The sequence below is a fragment of the Aspergillus pseudonomiae genome (genome assembly GCF_009193645.1).
Source record: "Aspergillus pseudonomiae strain CBS 119388 unplaced genomic scaffold BDV37scaffold_76, whole genome shotgun sequence".
Taxonomy (NCBI): Eukaryota; Fungi; Ascomycota; class Eurotiomycetes; order Eurotiales; family Aspergillaceae; genus Aspergillus; species Aspergillus pseudonomiae.
This window is the reverse complement of record NW_022476068.1, coordinates 156,207-176,117: the sequence shown is the minus strand read 5'-3', so window position 1 is coordinate 176,117 and position 19,911 is coordinate 156,207. Positions and strand designations below refer to the sequence as shown.

At 50.8% G+C, this 19,911-nt stretch overlaps 8 protein-coding genes across 8 annotated transcripts; 4 read left to right on the top strand and 4 right to left on the bottom strand.

The window, feature by feature from the left end:
* Positions 1-410: 410 nt before the first annotated feature.
* Positions 411-2,137, top strand: BDV37DRAFT_200838 (aminotransferase class I/II-fold pyridoxal phosphate-dependent enzyme). The gene is made up of 3 exons (XM_032079843.1): positions 411-1,437; positions 1,494-1,636; positions 1,692-2,137. The coding sequence occupies exons 1-3, from the start codon at positions 666-668 to the stop codon at positions 2,019-2,021; spliced, it is 1,245 nt and encodes a 414-aa protein (XP_031937953.1). The 5' UTR covers positions 411-665; the 3' UTR covers positions 2,022-2,137.
* A 116-nt stretch (positions 2,138-2,253) lies between these two features.
* On the bottom strand, positions 2,254-3,090 carry BDV37DRAFT_286507 (uncharacterized protein; the record flags this gene model as incomplete). Its single annotated transcript, XM_032087933.1, has 1 exon — positions 2,254-3,090. The coding sequence occupies one exon, from the start codon at positions 3,088-3,090 to the stop codon at positions 2,254-2,256; it is 837 nt and encodes a 278-aa protein (XP_031937952.1).
* Positions 3,091-3,544: 454 nt separating this feature from the next.
* On the top strand, positions 3,545-4,879 carry BDV37DRAFT_274349 (NAD(P)/FAD-dependent oxidoreductase; the record flags this gene model as incomplete). Its single annotated transcript, XM_032085222.1, has 2 exons — positions 3,545-4,346; positions 4,395-4,879. The coding sequence occupies 2 exons, from the start codon at positions 3,545-3,547 to the stop codon at positions 4,877-4,879; spliced, it is 1,287 nt and encodes a 428-aa protein (XP_031937951.1).
* Positions 4,880-5,099: 220 nt separating this feature from the next.
* BDV37DRAFT_296802 (uncharacterized protein) lies at positions 5,100-8,046 on the top strand (the record flags this gene model as incomplete). Its single annotated transcript, XM_032090193.1, has 7 exons — positions 5,100-5,717; positions 5,778-5,864; positions 5,936-6,232; positions 6,283-7,090; positions 7,139-7,254; positions 7,308-7,772; positions 7,870-8,046. Exons 1-7 carry the CDS (start codon positions 5,610-5,612, stop codon positions 8,044-8,046), a joined length of 2,058 nt encoding a protein of 685 aa, XP_031937950.1. The 5' UTR covers positions 5,100-5,609.
* A 306-nt stretch (positions 8,047-8,352) lies between these two features.
* BDV37DRAFT_274347 (major facilitator superfamily domain-containing protein) lies at positions 8,353-10,033 on the bottom strand (the record flags this gene model as incomplete). Its single annotated transcript, XM_032085221.1, has 4 exons — positions 8,353-8,445; positions 8,545-9,335; positions 9,468-9,605; positions 9,685-10,033. The coding sequence occupies 4 exons, from the start codon at positions 10,031-10,033 to the stop codon at positions 8,353-8,355; spliced, it is 1,371 nt and encodes a 456-aa protein (XP_031937949.1).
* A 2,155-nt stretch (positions 10,034-12,188) lies between these two features.
* BDV37DRAFT_286503 (putative very-long-chain acyl-CoA synthetase family protein (CefD1)) lies at positions 12,189-14,193 on the top strand (the record flags this gene model as incomplete). The annotated part of the gene is made up of 3 exons (XM_032087932.1): positions 12,189-12,198; positions 12,252-13,722; positions 13,776-14,193. The coding sequence occupies 3 exons, from the start codon at positions 12,189-12,191 to the stop codon at positions 14,191-14,193; spliced, it is 1,899 nt and encodes a 632-aa protein (XP_031937948.1).
* Positions 14,194-14,299: 106 nt separating this feature from the next.
* On the bottom strand, positions 14,300-15,913 carry BDV37DRAFT_296801 (flavin-containing monooxygenase; the record flags this gene model as incomplete). Its single annotated transcript, XM_032090192.1, has 1 exon — positions 14,300-15,913. One exon carries the CDS (start codon positions 15,911-15,913, stop codon positions 14,300-14,302), a length of 1,614 nt encoding a protein of 537 aa, XP_031937947.1.
* A 617-nt stretch (positions 15,914-16,530) lies between these two features.
* On the bottom strand, positions 16,531-19,756 carry BDV37DRAFT_286501 (uncharacterized protein; the record flags this gene model as incomplete). Its single annotated transcript, XM_032087931.1, has 5 exons — positions 16,531-17,031; positions 17,089-17,292; positions 17,347-17,423; positions 17,479-19,320; positions 19,375-19,756. 5 exons carry the CDS (start codon positions 19,754-19,756, stop codon positions 16,531-16,533), a joined length of 3,006 nt encoding a protein of 1,001 aa, XP_031937946.1.
* Positions 19,757-19,911: the final 155 nt, after the last annotated feature.

The window sequence follows — 19,911 nt, the reverse complement described above, 5'->3', positions numbered from 1 at the left end:
TTTTTTTTCTTTTTTTTTCTTTCTGGTTATTTTTGTTTTGGTATTTTCTTTTTCCCCCCTTCCCGCGCTTCAACATTTCTTGTATGCATCCAATCCCAATTTTTAGGAGGGATCTCCTTTATTCTGGCGGGTCGCCTTATACTTTACCTTACAATGTGTCAAAACTCAAACCAGCCTGCATCTTACCCTAGGTCTCTTTTTCCCCATAGTTAGCAACTGATCTACTGACCCCAAACCTCTGATGAAATCAATAATATCTGGTATTGTGGATGGCTCAGGAATGGTTCCTATAAATATACCTCGATTACAAAATTCGTACACATTATAATACCACGATCTTACATTGTAAAGAGTAATGTTCGAATGGCACGAAATTACGTGGGATAATCAAGAAATAACCAAGAACAAAAAAGGTTTCCAGACTTCACACAGAGCAAGCCACCAAATGACGGGAAACAACAGCTCCACTCTTTTGGCGCAGTTCATTGTGAAAATCCCCGGCTCCACGCCTCCGGTGTGAAGGATGATAATGCCCGCAATCCCCTCTATCTGGAGGGGAAGCACCATGCCTATAAGAGTACCCTCTGTCGTGCCCGTTTCCCTCTTGGGTGTGGTAAATCACTTAGTGCCTCTGGCTGCAAGACCCAACCTTGAACCTAGTCACAATGGATGTCTCCTCCCCCAAGTCCCTGCGTGACTCACTCCGTCAGGCTTTACACCGGAGAGAACTGAAATCGGCTCGTCGGAGGCTCACAGTGCTCCCTCAGACGTCAGTAGACTTCTCGTCCAACGACTTCTTGTCACTATCAACGTCGCCAGCATATCGAGCCCGGTTACTAGAACACCTGCAACAGGCACCTCCGCTGCACCCCTTTGCCAGTGGAGGTTCCCGGCTCCTGGATGGCAATTCAACTTATGCCGAGGAGCTTGAGAGCTTCATCGCTGAGTTCCATGGCGCCCCCAGTGGACTGCTGTTCAATTCAGGGTTCGACGCCAACGTCGGCGTCTTATCCTGCATTCCTCAGCCCGGAGATCTGATTGTACATGATGAGCTGATCCACGCAAGCGCACGGGAGGGCATGCGTTTGTCCCGAGCAGGCAAACGGGTTCAATTCGCGCACAGCTCACCCGAGAGCCTGGAAGCAGTGCTACAATCACAGCTGGACGCCGATCCCAAGGTCCAAGATGGATCCCGGAATGTCTTTATCGTGGTGGAATCCGTCTATAGCATGGACGGGGACATTGCGCCGATTCGCGAATTCATCCAGGTCGTCGATCGTCTGCTGCCGAGGGGAAACGGCTATTTTATCGTGGACGAAGCGCATGCTACGGGTACATTCGGTCCCCGCGGGGCTGGCGTGGTTCAGGAACTGGGCGTGGAGGAGCGGATATTTATCCGCGTTCATACGTTCGGCAAAGCCTTAGCCAGTCATGGTGGTATGCGATCAAAAAAAAGACTCCCTTTGATATATATGTCCCTGACCGTTCTCCAGCGATCGTCTTGTGCTGCTCCGATACCCGAGATTATCTGATCAACTATGCACGTAGCCTGATCTACACAACGGCCTTGGGGTTCCCGTTCTTGGCTTCCATCCGCACCGCATATGAACTGCTGTCCGAAGGGACCACACAACCTGTGAGTTTTCGCGAGTATACATAGATCCTCAGAGGCCTTGGACTGACATCGATAGCTTCAACACAAACTTCAACAATTGATCTTATACCTGCGGACCAGGTTAGAAGACCTTGGTTCCTGGGACCCTGCAGTCTTCGAAGTAGACCACTTCCCGAGATCCCCCATCTTTTCTCTGCGCAGTCCATTACCTCGTCAGTTGGCGGCCGCATGTCAGCAGGAAGGCTATACTGTGCGTGCAATCATGGCGCCTACCGTTCCTGCTGGAAAGGAACGGGTCCGGGTGTGTCTTCATACGGGTAATACGATGGAGGAAATCGACGGGTTTGTCGACACGATCCAGCATTGGCTGAACCGAATGACGGAGAAAAAGGCTGCACGGCTGTAAAGGTAAGTGTAGGCTTAATGCCTGTGAATTATGCTTTTGTATCGATGACGATGTGAGTCTGTAAAAGTTGTATTTTGTATATAGTTGGACTTACAAGTGACACAAGAGCATACCAGACCATCGGACCAGCAGTAAGACCAGAAAAAGTAAGCAAACAAGGAAAGGAACTAGTGAAGTAAAAAGAAAAGATGAACAAAGAAAGTCGAGTCAGCTCTCGTATAACCAAGACAATTCAATAAACCCAAAATTCGCTACAAGTCGGACATCTCGGAAACAAATCATCAAACGTCTCAATCCATCGATCCATACAATCTCGATGGTAATTCGTGCCACAATGACCCTGACACCACACCCACCGCTCATCATCATACTCGGTCTCGTAAAGCTTCTTCTCAGCCGCAGTGTACTCCCTCGCCGACCCGCCAGTCACGTCCACGAAAAACCCTAACAGACAGATTCCACACTCGTCCTCAACCGCCCTTGGCGCCACCATTCTCGATACAACGCTCGTATCCACGGCCTGACCCGAGCTCGAGCTCGAGCACACCGACGTCTCGCTGACAGGACTGGCGGTCCGCTCTTCAGGGGGGTATGATCCTGGAACCTCGCGCTGTGGACGCCACTCCTCCGCCGGCGCTTGCTGTGTCTGCTCCACCGGCCCATGCACTGCGTCCGAGTGGAGGACACTACTAGCTCCAGCTCCCTGCACAGACCTATCCTCACTGTTCCCCATATCCTTAGTGGCCGGAGAATCCCGCCGACCAAGCGAGTACCTCCACACCTGGAAGTCCCACTTTCGAGCTAGTCGATACCACTGCGACTGATGCGATTCAGTACACAGCAGCAGAGTCGACAAACCGATCAAAGTGCTGCTGATATCCCGACCCTCGTTGAAATACCTGCTGCCTGTATTGAGTAATCTAAGGGCTGCTGCGCGGGTGGCAGGGCTGATTGTGTTTTTGCACCGGTGGACGCGGCCAACGCTGAACTCCAGACACTGATGCTCTTGCAGGGGGTGGATGTTTAGGATTTTGCTGAGCTGGTGCGGTAATGTGGATTGGAGGGGCATTTTAGCTTCTTTTATTTTCTTTTGTGGGGGAGGTTTGGTCGGGACTCGTAGGAGTCAAAAGCAGCAGGTTCATGGTGGGGGTAATGGGAGGGGCTACTATTGATATAATTCATATGTTGTGTAAGAGTGACATTCTGTGATGGTTTTAGGTCAGAGAGCGCTCATTGTTATGCCATAGTGAGGGTCCGCATGAGCAATGCATGACTGACCAGGATTATCACGGATCATGATATTCCTTTGGACAACGCTATCAGCTACTGTACAAGCTGTATATATATATATACTACTAAAGAACACCAAGTCAGTTGCCTATATATAAGCAGTGTTGTTCGTAGTTCGTCGAGAAATAGTTGATGATATCACCCGCGATATAAAATCATGACCCCTCCCCTCCCAAGCCCCTCACCTGAATGAGCGATCGACACCAACTCATAAAACCATCCACAACACTAGTATGGCAGAAGAAGAGATTCTCATTGTCGGCGCCGGTATCTTCGGCGTCAGCACCGCCTACCACCTAGCATGTAGCAGTTCCAACCCTTCTCGAATCACGCTTTTAGACCGCGGCGCCCCTCCTTCCACGCCGGCCGCATCGACGGATATCAACAAGATCATTCGCGCGGACTACTCCAACCCACTGTATATGAGTCTGGGGTTCGAAGCCATCGAGGCCTGGAAGTCGCTCCCGTTTTTCCAGGACGCGGGTGTCTATCATCAGTCAGGATGGATTGCGATGGATGAGAAGGACAGTGATCTGCCCCACCGTATTAGGAAGAACTTTTCAGAGAGTGGTCGCGAGGATGTGATCGTCGACATGACTGAGGAAGAGGTAAAAACTCGTTGGGGTGGACTGCTTCAGGGAACTGATTGCACTCCGTTTGGGTCATATTATTTTAACCCCTCGGCGGGATGGGTGGATGCTGGGAAGGCATTGGCCATTATGGCGAACGAGGCCGTGAAGATGGGCGTCAAATATGAAATTGGCGAGGCACGTAGGGTTGTCCGCGGAGAAGACGGGGTGCAGGCAATCGAAACAGATACTGGTGCGGTCTTCAAAGCAGACAAGATCCTTCTAGCTACGGGAGCATGGACAAGCCAGTTAATGTCTTCTGTTGAAGATGAGCTGGCATTGCCTGACGAAGAGCGAGTAGAGAACCAGGCATCTGCTGCTGGCGTTTGCGTTGCTCATTTTCAGCTTTCGGGGGCTGAGAAAGAGACATACTCGCAGCTACCGGTGTTTGTATACGGCGGACAAGGTTTGTTAAAACCGAACGATTGGGCTGGCATATACTGAGAACGAACAGGGGAAGTAATACCACCAACGGATTCGGGGATTCTCAAGTTCACATTTGCGACGTCCGTTAAGAATATAGTCAGCACAACTTCTGGCCATGAGATATCTGTCCCTGTTGCAGACCAAACAAATGCTCCACCTGGTCTCCAGGAAGACTCGATCAATCTGATTAGGCCGCGCTTACCTCAGGTTCTGGACAATGGCCGCAAACCAGATTATTATCGCCTGTGCTGGGACTCTATTACCCCCGATCAACAGCCACTCATCACTAGACACCCAAACCCTAGCCTCTCGAATGTGTACTTCGCGATAGGGGGCTCGTTCCATTGCTATAAGTTTCTTCCGACAATTGGAAAATACGTGGCCAACGTGGTGAATGGTGTGAGTAACGGCCCGCAGAAGGATCAGGCCTGGGCGTGGAAGCCAGCCCACGAAAGCAAGAGAGGAGTGCATGAGAAGCTGGTGCCAACGAGAGTGTTTCAAGACTTTACATGAGCCAGGCCCGTCTTTTACCGCGGGTTAGTGGCTTAGTTGAGGATGTAGGGCTTCGCTGATATTGGTAGTTAGCATACAGGGAATAGTGAAAAGAATAAGATGTCATTACCTTATAGGCCAAGCGAACTTCAGGTTCTGCCCAATAAAGGAGAGCTGCGAACTGTGAAGGGCATACACATCTCTGGCCAGAGTATATCAAACAAGTTGAGGGTGCATACAGATATACACCAACCTCGCCGGCTATCTGTTTTCCCGCTCCGGTGGAATTCACCATCTATAACATTACTTGTCTCCAGAGGAATCGTCATTAGCCAATAACACTTAGCAGCCTGTTTACAGAAGGTAAAGCTGACCGTAAGTCCTTGCCGTCCGTGGTCTTTCTTTCCTTTTCCTTTGTTGTAGCATGCGTGATCGACCAAACCAACAATCACATTGCTTATCACCGCGATTTCTAGGACTGAAAGAACCACTAATTCTTAAAGTCTCCCTCTTCGTCAAGAAAGGTCAGCAGCTTGCTTCTAAAGCAGAGCTGTTAGCCATCAAAGTCCGTGCCATTCAATGAGGCCAGGATACATCGACTCAGTATTATCACTGTAGGCTTCTCTCATCCTTAAGTGCAGCGACAGGGCCAACACCATTGACGTCCAATTTTCGTGAGCTCAGCGCTTCCTACGTTAGGCCGGCTCTTTCTCCCTATTTAGGGACCCAGCGTGGCGACCGACCGATCGAAATGGATGACGGCGAGCATTTTTGCAATATCTGTGGGGGACCGCTGTCCACAAACTTCGTCCAGCATTCTACCTACGACCCATATCTTACTAGCGAGAACGGCACTTATGTATGAAGCAAGCATCCAGAGTAAACCAACGGTGATTCTGGTATCTGACAATATCTGCAGTGGCTTAAATTGACCAGGATCGTGCGTGCCAATGTTCATGATGGAGAGGACTCGGACGAAGAAGGCGCATACTATATTAGTATGATGGTGAGTATGCCCCTTTGAGCTACTGGTAATGAACTCTCAAACGTCACGACGTGTATACTAAGCAAATTAAGGGTACATACGAATACGAGCCGTCCCGTATCTTTCGAACAAATTTAAATGGTCCTGAAAATGAGCTCGAGTTCGCCGCGTGGGATGAGGGATTCGTCGTTCACAATGCGTGCTTCATGATGCTTCTCGAAATGGGCATGGGTGACAAACACATGACCACAATGGGACGCGAGATATTTCTCCGAATGCAAATGCGTATGCCGATGAGCGATGGTACCGTTATCAACTGGGGTGATTGCTACTATGGCGGAGCTGGGCCATTCCAAGGACATAGGTGGATGGCTCTAGATGGATACGAGGTATGTACGATCAATACTACGTTCTGCTCAAGCTACTAACCGGATTCTAGTGGCTTGTTACAAACCCTGACTATGAACCGGACTTCTATGAGCTCCTGGAAGACGCAAGGCGCGACGGTCCAGAGGAGATTAATGCTAAATTGTGGGACGAGGCAAAAAGCTACCAATATGTTGATCCATTCTGGCGCTTCCCAGTTGAGCTGCGTCATGAGATCCTGCACCTTCTCCCGTCTGAGTCGCTCTTCGATGTCCAGCGAGCGAGCCCGGCCTTTTGTACAGCTAGCACCTCATTTTCAAACAAATATTGGCACTCCGTGATTGAAGACAGGATGCCCTGGATGGAGCACACTTCGCTCAACAAGATACTAGCCGAGAGGGAAAGCCCAATGGACTATAAGAGTCTCGCAGCGCGGTTAATTGAGGCTACTGTCACATCTGACGACAGGAACGGATCGTGGGATGAGTATCTAGGCCTGCAGAATCGCCGGAGAATTATGAGGTGCATTGATCGCATTCTTGATGACATTGAAGAGTCTGTTGCAAGCAAAGACAACCACGAAGGTGTCTCAACACAGATCCTAAGCCTCTCCAGCTTTCGAGCGGTGACGGTCTCGTGGGATGTCTCCATTGATAAGAAGAATACAGACGTCTATATCAGACCTCTGATTGACAATCCGCCCCATCCTAAGAATGCCAAAGTGTATTTTGGGGCAGACGGTGACATGGTTGGTATGGAATTCTTCCTGGAAGGAGACAAGTCCGGTCGTCTCGTGGGCTATCAAACCAACTCGCTTCAGAGTGTATCATTTCAAAAAGACATGCTCATCAACGGCTTCGTCATATCGCTCGGTCCCATGCGTGAGTCCCGCGCAAAGTATACGATACAGGGCATTGCAATAATCACAGATGGCAACTACCATCGTCCCTATGCCAAGCTCGGTCATTGGTCCAATAATGACCTTGTTCACATCCTATGCGCAAGGACTATCGAAACGTTGGTTGGTTTCAGTGCGCAATACTCCGTTCGTATAAACAAGTGGTAGATTCCTGAACAGCAATTGCTAACTCAACCTAGGAAGACCATATCGCCCAGTTCGGCATAATAGTCGCGGATCTAGCTACAGCCTCCCCGGGATTCGTGTGGGATATGGAAGTAGACCTACTGGGGACTACTCGCTGGATCGGCAATTGGCCATCGCCCGACAATGAGCCTGCGAGACTCATGCCGAGCCCCAAGCAATTCAGCACTAGGACCCAGGCTCCTGTACAGTTCCTTGACTTCTGTTCTTGTATAATCGATAGCATCGAGGCATTCTTCCCTTTCGGTCAGGGCAAAGCAATCGGCGGCTTGCTCTTCAAGTTTAGCGATGGAACTCAGAAGCTAGTCGGTAGAGCTGAAAACCACGAATCTATCTCAGAATTTGCATGTAACGAGGTCACTTTTAACCCGGGGAATGACCAGAGAATCACCGGCGTGGCTATCAATTGCACTGATAAACGTCTGGGACACCCCGAGCCTTGTGGAATAAACAGCATCGTGGTAGGTGGCGAGTCATATCCCTTGTCTTTGCTTTCCCCATTTTCTTTATTTCATACTTCAGGTACCATCGTTTGTCACTAATGCCTTTCTTCAACAGTTCATTACTGAGCCGAAATCGAATAATATGGTACTGGGATATCGAAGATTTCGGTCTTCGGGCGGCTACGACCTCCTCAAGGGCCCGTACGAATACTGCGATAAGGAGCGTCCCACTGTCGGAATGCAGTTCGTCTTCGACAAGGGAGTGATCACAAAATTAGGCCTTATGCACTAGCCAGCGACATCTCCTTGCAGTCTACCGAAAGAACGCGATCAATCACACCGACGAAGAGATGGAATTGCGAGGCAAGGAAATACAATAGGACCAGGGTCTGAAATCGCACGTCAAGGCTACTGTGGATATGATGAAGACACGATATGGGACAGGTAACTGGCATCTCGGATCAAGTGACGCTTTTGTATACCGTACATACAGCTCACTTAGATACATAGTTGGAATGAAATCCGTGGTCGAAATAGCTAACCCACAAACTAATAAGCGTAGTATAGCACCGATTCATCATTGCTCTGACGGATCTTCCTATTCGCCCGCATAAGCCATATCTTCATCACCCAGGCACTGGCCGCACAAGCCAGCGAGAACGCAGCACTCGAGGACATCGCCATCGTATACCTAGGCTCATCGGATGAGGGCCACAGATACTACAACCATTAGCACAACCGATTCAGTATAGCCCAGCAACCCTCACAAATGGAGAAAAACAGAACATACCGGAGTCCACACAAACGAAGCATTCGCAATCGTATTCACAATCGCCAACGACGAAGCCTTCTTCTCCTTCGTCTGTCCACAGGTACTACTCACCCAACCCAGCACGATACTATTCACCGCATAAGTGCCAATAGCGAAGACCACCATGGCGAAATATCTCGCCCCGGTGTTCAGCGTCGCACAACCCAGGACGAACCCGAAGATGGCAATCGCCTTAGCGACGGTAATATGCCAAGTCCTCTCGTTAAGCCTGCCGGAGCTCCACGACCAGAACACCGAGATAAGCCCGGCAATCAAGTACGGGGGGCAGGTGAGCACGAGCGTAATGGTTGTTGAGAAGCCTAATGTCTCGACGGCAGTGGGAAAGAAGTTCTTGAAGCCATTTGCAGCAAGGTGCATGTGCTGCATGAAGGCGAAGAGCCACAGTTTCGGGTCGCGGGCGGCCTCCTTGAGCCCGCTGAAGGTGCTGGTTTGGTGCCGGGCGCCGACGGTATCTGCTACGATGCGGGCGTGGGCGAGTGTTCTTTCTTCTTCGGTGAGCCAGCGCGTGACGAGCGGATCGTCGGGGAGCGTGAAGATTGATAAGACGGCAATGACGAAGGTGATGGCGCCTTGCAGGATGAAGAGCCATTGCCAGCCACTGAGCCCGGCCAGGTCATCCATGCCGTGGAAGATGCCTGCTGCGATGAGGCCGGCGAAGGCGGTTGCGAGGATGTTGCCAGTGTACAGAATCGAGATGCGAGTTGCGATTTCTTTGCGTGTATAGAAGATCGACAGCATGTAAAGAGCTCCTATGTATGGTCAGATCTGTCTGCGTGGAATGGCCAAGGGATGAACATTAGCCTACCTGGGTAGTATGGAGCCTCTGTCATATCATGAGCAAACAATCCACTGAAGTAGCTATTAAGGAAGGGTAAACATACCAGTAACACCAAGAAAGAACCTGACCAGCAGCAGTCCCTTGAAGTCTTTCGCAACAGCCGTAATAGCGCTAACAACCGCCCACAGCGCCATACACCCAGACATATACCACGATGGCCTCACCCTCGTGATTAACATATCTGCCCACGGAGTCAGCCCACACCTCCATCCATTCCATCATCCAAACAAACCCCCCCCCCTCCAAAAAAGAAAACTCACTACTAGGAATCTGCCCCAAAAGATACCCCACAAACAAGATAGAAACACAAGTCTGATACTCAGACGACGACAAGTCCAGATCCTCCTCGAGGTCATTCAACCGCGCCAAAGCGATCGCATTGCGGTCAAGGTAGTTGAGCCAGTACATCAGCCACAACGTGGGCATGATCCAAGTATCCAGTTTACGGACCAGGCGAATCTCCACGGGGTCTGTTTTCTTCCGCGCACCGGAGTAGTCACCCCGGTGCTGGGGCGATTTGACACCATCTTGGCCCAGTGTGTACTCCCGGTGGATGGTTTCGGGCTTTTCGTCTGTGTTTGGGGGAGGGGGGTTCTCTGGGTTGGACATATTGTCAGGATGAGTATTGCGGGGTGGGGTAATGAATCTGGAAGGACATGGCTGGTTGATCCTGCAAAGGGAAGCGCTTTTATACCTACTTTTTGGCAGTCACATCGCAGATCACACACTTGGACCCCCCAGACAGCATGCTGCATGCTGCTTTGAGAATCGCGGGGTTACATCCAGAGAGCCAAGAGCGGTGATATCTACCTCCACGGGTTAGCAGATGCTGCAACGAGCAGAGATGACCTATACTAACGAGGAGACAGCGAAGACGTAGGCTGGGATCGGCAAACTCTGTCCGAATATACCTCATACTCAAGCGCCAGATTGTAGCAAAACAAGAAGATGCCGAGTGTATCATCTGGTTTTTAGTATCATTCGCATCATAGTCTGCTTTGTTAAGGTGTGGCAGAGGTAGTGTCTATCAACGTGTTTCCCCAGAGTCCAAGCTTTGCACTGCCTCCCCCAGTCTTGGCTATGTATCTTTATCATCTCCGCAGCCAGACACGGCCGGTGGTTATGCGGAGTGCGAAGCCGCCAGCTGTCCTTGGCGTGAACTTGGCAAATAGGATAACAAAAGGCAGTGGTGCTCGGCCATCTTAGCACGAGTAAGAATTAGGTTCGGCAACGTGGGGACAAGATTATATGTGCTCGGCGGAGGGTATGAGGTGTCTTTGACATTACTATTGGCCGGAGTTGAACATGTCCGGCGAATGTTAAATAGGAGAATGCCATGGCCGATACGGACATTGTATGTCCGGGGTGCTATCATATATTAGTCACTTACAGTGCTGACTGACATGGTGGGATTTCTTACATACAATATAAGATAAATAGGGATATGGCCTATATAGGCTGAAGCCACTTATTGTGGCTGTGGTCCTAGCCATGACGATCTTTGCAGGAGAGTACGTAGTATAAAGGTGCTTGTGGACCCTGGAATCTTGCGCTTAGTCGATAAGAATGGCTACTATTCTGCGCGGTCTGTCAATATATAAGCCTTATATACCTTTCCATAATGCTGAAGTGAAAAAGCCAAACATCCATCATTTGGTCTTCGACTAGACAGCTTGCCCAGATCACATCATGGATTACACACATCACGCATATCACGCCACCATCGAAGCAGGCAATCAACTACCTAGTTATTGCCATTTCAACGGATGACTTTCAAATTCGTCACATCAATATATCGGCTGATTGGATTCACTCCCAGTCGTCAGCTGGGGCTAAAAAGACTCCGCGGAGTATCTCGCCACTTGCATTTGTTGCCATCGAGACTACCAGGATGAACCATGTTGAGATCTATGATTAGTGATGCTAACAGCCCTGTGTAGTGCTTTGGATCGAGTTTGACGTCTTGAGTGTGTTGCTAGGACTGCTAAACAGGTTGACTCCCCACTTACACTTACAAGTCGGGCCGAGCTATCGCCGAGAGCCAACTTTAGGGCTCAACTTGTTGACTCATTGGGATCCCCACTCACTTGCAGTGGGACTGGAACCGCGAACAAACAGGAAAATGTTGAGAAACAAACAAACCATGATCCAGGTGAATCCTCGTAAGAGTTCTGGGGGGGCAGCTTGCTCCTCATCTGGCATAATTGTGTGGGGAACTGCATTAACGTTTAGACCCAGTTTTCCACGTCAGCACCAACCACTCAGCATCGCCTGATGATCTATAGCAAACCCGAGGCCTAGGGGCAATCTCCCAAACGGTGACCTCTCTCCTGAACAGTACCAAGGGTAGACCGCTTGTGTAGAATAATCATTTCCGGACAGTTCGAGACCCTATCTATGGGGAAGGAGCCGGGAGTAGTTGACGTGACCATCGTATTCGGCGTCGTGGCAACTCTCCTCTCGGTATAGTATGTTTATGGAAAAACCGAGGTCGCGCGGACCCCGCATTTTATGCCTTAGTTAGTGAGCTTCCCCAGCTATGCATTACTTCTGCCATGTTGTTATGTCGAAGATCGGCGCTGTTCTTATATAAGGGGGGGGCATTGCGGAGCAACCGAGGGACATTGAATACCGGCTATAATGTACCGGCTGCGGAGTACAAGATCGTCACAGTCTCCGCATTTTTGTCAATTCCTCCATACACCTACTCTGCTTTGGTAGGACACAAGGATCGCCTTCCAGAATTCACTAGAGTACATACAACATGAGCATCGGTGCGTATGAGGATGAGTCTGGTTGATATCTTCCATACTAACAACATCCATAGCAGCTGCAGTCGCTGGTGGAGCGACATTGGCGGCGTACCTCAACGCCAAATTCCACATTTCCAAGGATGTCTCCGGTATTCTGAATGTCCGAAGGAGCGAGCGAGAGTATGCGCGCGCCGTCGCCCAGAAGAAAGGCAACGTCTGGTTTCTGTTTAACGAAACGGCTGCTCGATATCCCGACTTCTCCTGCATTTGGACGCGCGAGCGATCATACACATACCGCGAAACCATCGCATTCGCAAATCAATACGCGCACTTCTTTTTATCGAAAGGCGTGAAGAAAGGTGATCTGGTGGCCTTTTATTTGCAGAACCGGGCCGAGTTCATCTTCGCCTGGCTCGGGTTGTGGAGTATTGGATGCGCGCCGGCCGCGATCAACTATAACTTGTCGGGCGATGCATTGCTGCATTGTTTGAAGATCAGTGGCACAAAGCTGGTGCTGGTGGATGACGATGATGAGTGCCTTGCCCGCATAGACGAGTGTAAATCCGCGATCGAGGGCGACCTCGGCATGGAACTCATTACTGTGGATCCCACGTTTACTACCACTGTGCTATCACGATTTCCCACCGAGGTTCCTGAGAATGGCCGTCTGGCATTGGGCATGAATGGTGAGTACCCGGGGATTCTACTATATACATCCGGCACTACGGGCATGCCGAAAGGCTGCGCTTTCACCATGTCCCGGCTATATACCACGGTTCTTCTTCGCTCTGGCGGCATGGTGGCAGACAAACCAGGCCCCGGCGGTGATCGTTGGTATAGCTGTATGCCCCTCTACCACGGTACCTCAGCCATTGCCATGATCAACTGTGTGGTAAGCGGAAGGGGCATTGGCCTGGGCAAGAAGTTCAGTGTGCGGCAGTTCTGGAGTGACATTCGGGATTCCGAATCGACGTTTTTCGTTTACGTCGGCGAGGCAGCACGTTATCTACTCGCTGCACCGCCATCCCCTGACGATCGAAACCATCGGGTGCGTTGTATGTACGGCAACGGCCTACGTCCTGATGTTTGGGACAAGTTCCGGGAACGCTTTGGCGTGCCAGAAGTGGGAGAGTTTTTCAACAGCACAGAAGGCATCTTCGCCTTGTTCAACTACAACACGGGCCCGTTTACGACCGGCTGTGTTGGCCACCACGGACTGCTCATGCGTTTGCTACTGCACAACGTATTCATTCCCGTGGCCATTGACCCAAACACAGGCGATGTTCTCCGGGATCCTAAAACTGGTTTCGCCGTGCGGGCCTCTTACGAGACGGGCGGGGAAATCATCGTGAACGTTCCAAACAAAGAGGCTTTCCAGGGCTACTGGAAGAATGAAGATGCGACTTCAAAGAAGTTTCTGCGCGACGCGTTCCGCAAGGGCGATATCTACTATCGATCCGGTGATGCTTTGCGCCGTCAATCTGATGGAAGGTGGTATTTCTTGGACCGCTTGGGAGATACGTTCCGGTGGAAGAGTGAGAATGTGTAAGTGGTATTAGCACTGATGTGACTGAGTAAATTGGGCTGACTTGTCAAAGTGCTACCGCTGAAGTTGCAGAAGTTCTCGGTCAATATCCCGGAATTCTCGAGGCCAATGTCTACGGCGTCACTGTCCCACACCATGAAGGCCGAGCGGGCTGCGCCGCCCTTCAAATCAGCCCAGAGGCGAAGGCGAACTTCAACTTTCAAGAGCTCACCAGATTCGCTCGTTCCCGGCTCCCCAAATACGCTGTCCCAGTGTTCCTGCGCATAGTGGAGAGCTCGACCCATATCCATAATCATAAACAGAACAAAGTGCCGCTACGAGATGAAGGTGTCGATCCAGATAAGACTGGGACTAAGGTCACGGAGGGCAAGGCAGATCAATTTTACTGGCTAGCCCCAGAGGATGTGTCATATAAACCGTTTGGACGGGTCGATTGGGACCTCTTACAGAGTGGCAAGGCTCGGCTATAGAAGACTTGAGTATAGAGGCGATATATTCGTCAATGATTCCATGAATATCAATCTTCCTATATAATCTACAGAAACCTAGGTGTATGTTGTCATCCCAGAAGTGAGCCTATACAGTTAGAAATCCCTCCCATTCTTCCAAGGCCTGTCGACACTGCTGCTCATACAACGCCAGGCCACCCGGAAAATTCAAATGCTCTCGCTTCTTGCCAGGTATATTGGCTCCCATGTACCAAGAGTCCGCCTTTGGCAACAAGGTCATATCCGTCATCTGATTCACCAACGCTTTCCACTGCTGCTCTGCTTCAGGGGTGGGCTCCACGTATGATAATCCGCTCTGGTCGATCTTCTGGATTGCATCAATAACCCACTGGCCTTGGAGCTCAATGGACACCGGGCCATTACTGAGAGCCGTAGGTCCATGTACCCCGTAAATCCAAAACATATTCGGATAACCATGGCTCGCCATGCCTAAGTACGTGTGGACGCCGTCCTTCCACTCCTCAGCCAGTGGCGTACCGTCCGTGCTCTTCAGACCCATATTCGTGATGGGACCAGTGACTGCGTCAAAACCAGTAGCGATGACAATCGCATCGACAGGATAAAGGTTTCCATCGCTGGTAGCGATACCGGTGGGTTTAACCTCGGCGATCTCAACTTCACGGAGGTTGACAATATCCACGTTCGAACGATTGAACTGCTCAAAATAATCCTGCTCCAGCGATGAACGCTTTGTCGCAAACGGATGAATCGGCTCCAGCGGAGCCAGAAGGTCCATTTTCCTGGGATCAACAATCCTCTCGCGGGTCTTCTTCGCCCAGAAATTATACAATTCACGGTTCGCCTTCTCGTCAAGCAAGATATCCGAGTAGTTGTCTAGAATAAAGGAAAAGCCGCCCTTCTTCCAGTTTGCCTCAAACAACGCCTCCCGCTCCGCAGCTGGAGCATCGAATAATTTCGTCGGTTGGAAATCCTCCAAATTTCCACTAAATGTCTTCGTTCTGTCTTCGAAGACCTGCGGGTAGCGGGAACGGATCCGTGTCTGCTCCTCTGCCGTATAAGTTTCCTGGCCCATGGGAAGAGCCAAATTGGGCGTTCGTTGGAAAACAGTAAGGGTTTCTGCTTCCTTGGCCAATTCCTGGATGATCTGAACGCCGCTGGAGCCGGTTCCAATAACAGCGACCTTCTTCCCTTTAGCATGCATGCCCTCCCGCGGCCAGGCTGAGGAATGATAAACATCCCCCTGGAAAGTCTCCAGACCAGGGAAATTAGGTACATAGGGCTTCGTCGACGTCCCGACACAGGGTAAAAAGAACCGCGCAGTGACGGTCTTCATATCCTCGGTCTGCACCTTCCACAGGGCGCTGTCCCGATCGAACTGCGCACCAACCACCCTTGTTCCGAACTCGACATCTTTCTTGATATCGAGAACTTTATCAAGATGTTGGAAATATGCCTGCAGTTCTTCACGGCCGGGAAACCTCTCCTTCCAGTCCCAGTCCTGCCATGCTTCCGGGGCAGACAGCTGGTAGACAAAGCTCTCTGTGTCGACGCGAGCACCGGGGTAGGTGTTCCAGTACCATACTCCGCCAAGGTCTGGCGCGGTCTCATAGATCTTACATTTATAGCCCAGCTTGCGAAGCTGATATAATAGGAAGATGCCGGAGAAGCCGGCGCCGACGATGAGGATGTCGTAATCGGGTTTGGGATGGGATGGTGTCATTTCGCTTCTAAGATATGTGCGCACAGGTAAACGGGAAAAGAGGATGATTGGGAAAGAGAAATAAGTCGTAGCAAGTACTTGCGTCTCTATGCTCTCTTATACCTTGACTTTCTTATCGACGGTGTTAGGCCCCCAATATATCCCCCCCATGATCTGTATCGTTGTTGGATGTGTATAGTGCAATGACAAATCAAACTGGGCAATCATTACTCTGGAGAGAGAGAAGAGACGCCCCCGTTCTGGGGCTTAGAGTTCAGTTATTGGTTGGCATCCTGTAGAGTAGGCTTGAGCGCAGTGTAGATCCTTCTCTGCATGGCTTAGCCAGAGAAGAATAAGCACTAGTCATGTATCTCCACAAAAGACACGAGGTGGCCAATGAAATCATATATCTGGCGGGTATCCAAATCTAACTAGGATAGTCGAGGCGTCTATACTTATCTTTTACGAGGCTTTGTTATGTATGGAAGCTTAGGGTTGTTCATGATCAGGTGTGATGAGACATCTTTAAGATGACCAATTCCGTTTGCAGTAAGTTCACCTTTGTGCTTTATAGTACTCACTGTAGACGCTTCAAAGAAGTACTAGTAGTATATACCATTCAGGTTCGATTTTGACACCTACTGAGCTCTATTGAACTCATCAATCACACTCCTCGGCTCCCAGTACTCCCCCAACTTCGTCCATTCCATATCCAATCCAAATCCCTGCGGACCACCAATACCCAGTCCCTCTTTTGTCGTCCACAGCGGATGCGCTGCCATAGCAATTACATTAACCTTGAGACCATATCGGAGTTCCTGCGATCCAATCGCCCCGCCATCATGTCCCAGTATCGAAATCAGATCAGGGACAGTACAGATGACTTCTTGCTTGGGTAGGTCCTCTGGAGCATCAGGGTCCGTATAAGCGGCATAGAGAAACTCATTCTGGAAGGGAATAAACAAGCAGCGACTCTCCTCTAGCATACCATCACGACAGCTAGAAGAAATAGCAATCTCCCGTTCGTCACTACTAAGAGGCGCAAGCAGACAATACCCCATTGTGTAGCCGCAGCTAACATCTCGTTTGACATCGATGACCTTGCCAGTGTATAGGAGTTTTCCGGGCGAGGTGTCGAACTGTTCAGGTTAGCGTTAATCCCGTACCCAAGTAGAGAAACGAGGAGTGGGGTGTACAATAGCTTCAATCATGTCTGCCTTTGATTGCCGAGCACGATACACGGCTCTCCCAATGTACCACGCCTGGGAGATGGTGTTCGGTATGATGTATTTCTTGGTCTCCGCGCCGGTAAGCGGTGCAGTCGACAGGGCGACCTTGTTTCCTAGATCAACGCATTGACTTCGTGCCATTGTCTCGGCGCGACGGCTGCTTTCAGCGTGCTGTTGGGATTAGAATACAGTTGTATGTGTGGAGGTGTATAGGGCCCATCATACTAAAATGATTGATACATTCCCTCTGCCATCTGCGACAGCGCATGGAGTGGCGGAGAGCCCATAGACGTATGGCGTACCTAGAATGTTAGTACACATGGTGTCAATGTGGCGTTGTTGAGTCAGGCAACTCACAGTGCTCAAGTGTTGGATATGCCCTCCCCATCAAGTCCCCATCGACCACCGGAATATCGTACATCACGCCGGAGGGGAATGCCGATAAACCATTCCCGCCTCCAATCTCGTCTGTGACGATGGCGTGGAAATCCTTCTTGCCGGTGATGCGCGCGCAGCTTTCAATCGCGAGGGCCAGTTCTGTCCCTGCTGAGAGACGCTCGCTGGATACACTAGGGGCACCGAACCACGAGCCCATGACACATATATCTGAGTCTCTTAAGCTTGCAGGCTTGACGACCCGCATGTTTCCCGCATATCCCGGAGATTGAAGGAACTGGAGGCAATGGAGATATTGTATCCGGGAGGGACCACCACCGCCTGTTCCTAGGACTCCTGTGCCGGCGGCCATAAGCTCTAGATCGACGGGGGATATGTACCATGTGTTGTTGCGGACGTCGGGTTTATATGTATCTAAATCGATCTGGAGCGATGGCTTCGCCGCGAAATGAGCTGTCTCACGCGGTTTGTCCGTCTGTATGGGCTCTTCCTCGTTTGCTTCTAGTTCGTCATATACATTCCCCTCTAGAGCCTTGGGCTGTGGTGCATGGTCAAAATCCACGGGGGCAAGGTTCCCAATAGCCTTGATAACAATCCGTGTCGCCTTGTTCGTAGCATATGCAAGAGGGATCTTCTCGATTGTAGCAATGCTAACCGCTTCCTTTTCTGCTCTACGAGCAACAGCTGCATCAATAGCTCGTTGTTTCGCTGCCTCGAGCACCTGCTTCTCATCACGGCCCTCTAGTAACTCAATCACATCTATCTCCCCAGCTACTTTCGCAATGGCTGCACCAACAGCATTCGCAGAGTCATGATGTGGCGGCATGATGCACTCCGCGACACCATTCAAAGCGTCCATATGAACGATTGAGCCACCACCCACAAGCAGCAGCACAACCGGCTGGTTGGAGATCTTCATACCGTCGATAGCACGTTCGAGGATCTTCCGAATCTGTTGGCGCGCTTTGGTGACAACCTGCGCAGGAATGTCTTCTACCTTCCTGCGGTCTCCAATCTCGGCCTTTCCAGATGCTGTCACGATATCCGTTGCAGTCAGCACATCACCACCAAATACTCTGGCACGAGTAGTGAGATAATGGCCGACAGACTCGGGCCCAACACTGACAACCCCCGTCTGTTCATCCACACCCACACGACTGCCACCACCGAGCCCAACCGACAGAACCTCTGGCATTGAGAACGCAGTCCGCACGCCTCCAACCTCCACGAAGTTCGGTGCCTGACGAGGCAAGCCCGATGGAAGCAGTGCGCAGACGTCCGTAGTCGTTCCACCGACGTCAACGACTAACACCTGCTGATCCGCTTGTTTCGCAGAACCACCCCGATCCAGGGAGGCAAGGAAGGCCGCGCCGGTCATGCTGTTCGTCGGCCCACTGGCAAAGGTCTTTATGGGCAATTCAGCCGCTGTGGCCGCATCAGTCAAGGTGCCATCATTCTGGGTCAGATACAACGGGCAACAGAGTTGCAGTTTGGCCATTGCGTTGCAAAACGCTCGCACCGTTTTACGGGCGAAGGCAAGAATGGAGGCATTGAGGATCGTCGCGTTTTCTCTCTCCAGGAAGCCGATGCGACCGATCGAATGCGAGCAGACGACGGATAGCGAGGGGTCGAAGCCGAGCATGAGCTGTTTACAGGTCTCTTCGTGGATCCCATTGTGATCCAATGGTGAAAACACGCCGAGAAGAGCGACCATCTTGATGCCTGCATCTTGAATGCTCTGCACGGTAGCTTTAATCTGCTCTACATTCAATGGTGCGATTTCGCGCCCGTCGATTTCAAGGCCTGGTACTATCACTCAGTACCCGCCCCGATATAAGACTCAGATGGAATACGCACCACCATCCAAGTAAAACACCGGACCGCCCATGATCCCCTTCAAATCGGATGGAAACTCCACGAAAGGCGGCACCTGTTTCGTGAAGGGACCACAAAGCCGCACGACAGCGACTTTACTCAGACGACTCGAGTCAGCCTGGACGACCGCATTGACAAAATGCGTCGTGCCGATCGCGACACTAACAACATCCTGTATATCGACATGGGACTGCTCCAATACATCCTGAATGGCAGTATATATCCCAGATGTCACGTCCGGGGTCGTCAGGGTTTTGGTGGACGCGCACACACCGCGCGAGGGAGAGCCAGTAGCGAGGATATCGATGATGGCAGCGTCGGTATTGGTGCCGCCGACATCGACGCCGATGCGATACTTGGCCATTTTGATCTGGGGTGAACCTTGCAGACAGTGTTGATTAATTGGTTATTGGTATGGCGTGCTTATGAGTTCTTTTGGAATGTTCCGCTTGAGGGTGTTGCCATTCGCTGTTCCAGTCGGAGGGTATTCTTCCTGTCGAGCAATCGGCACATACACTT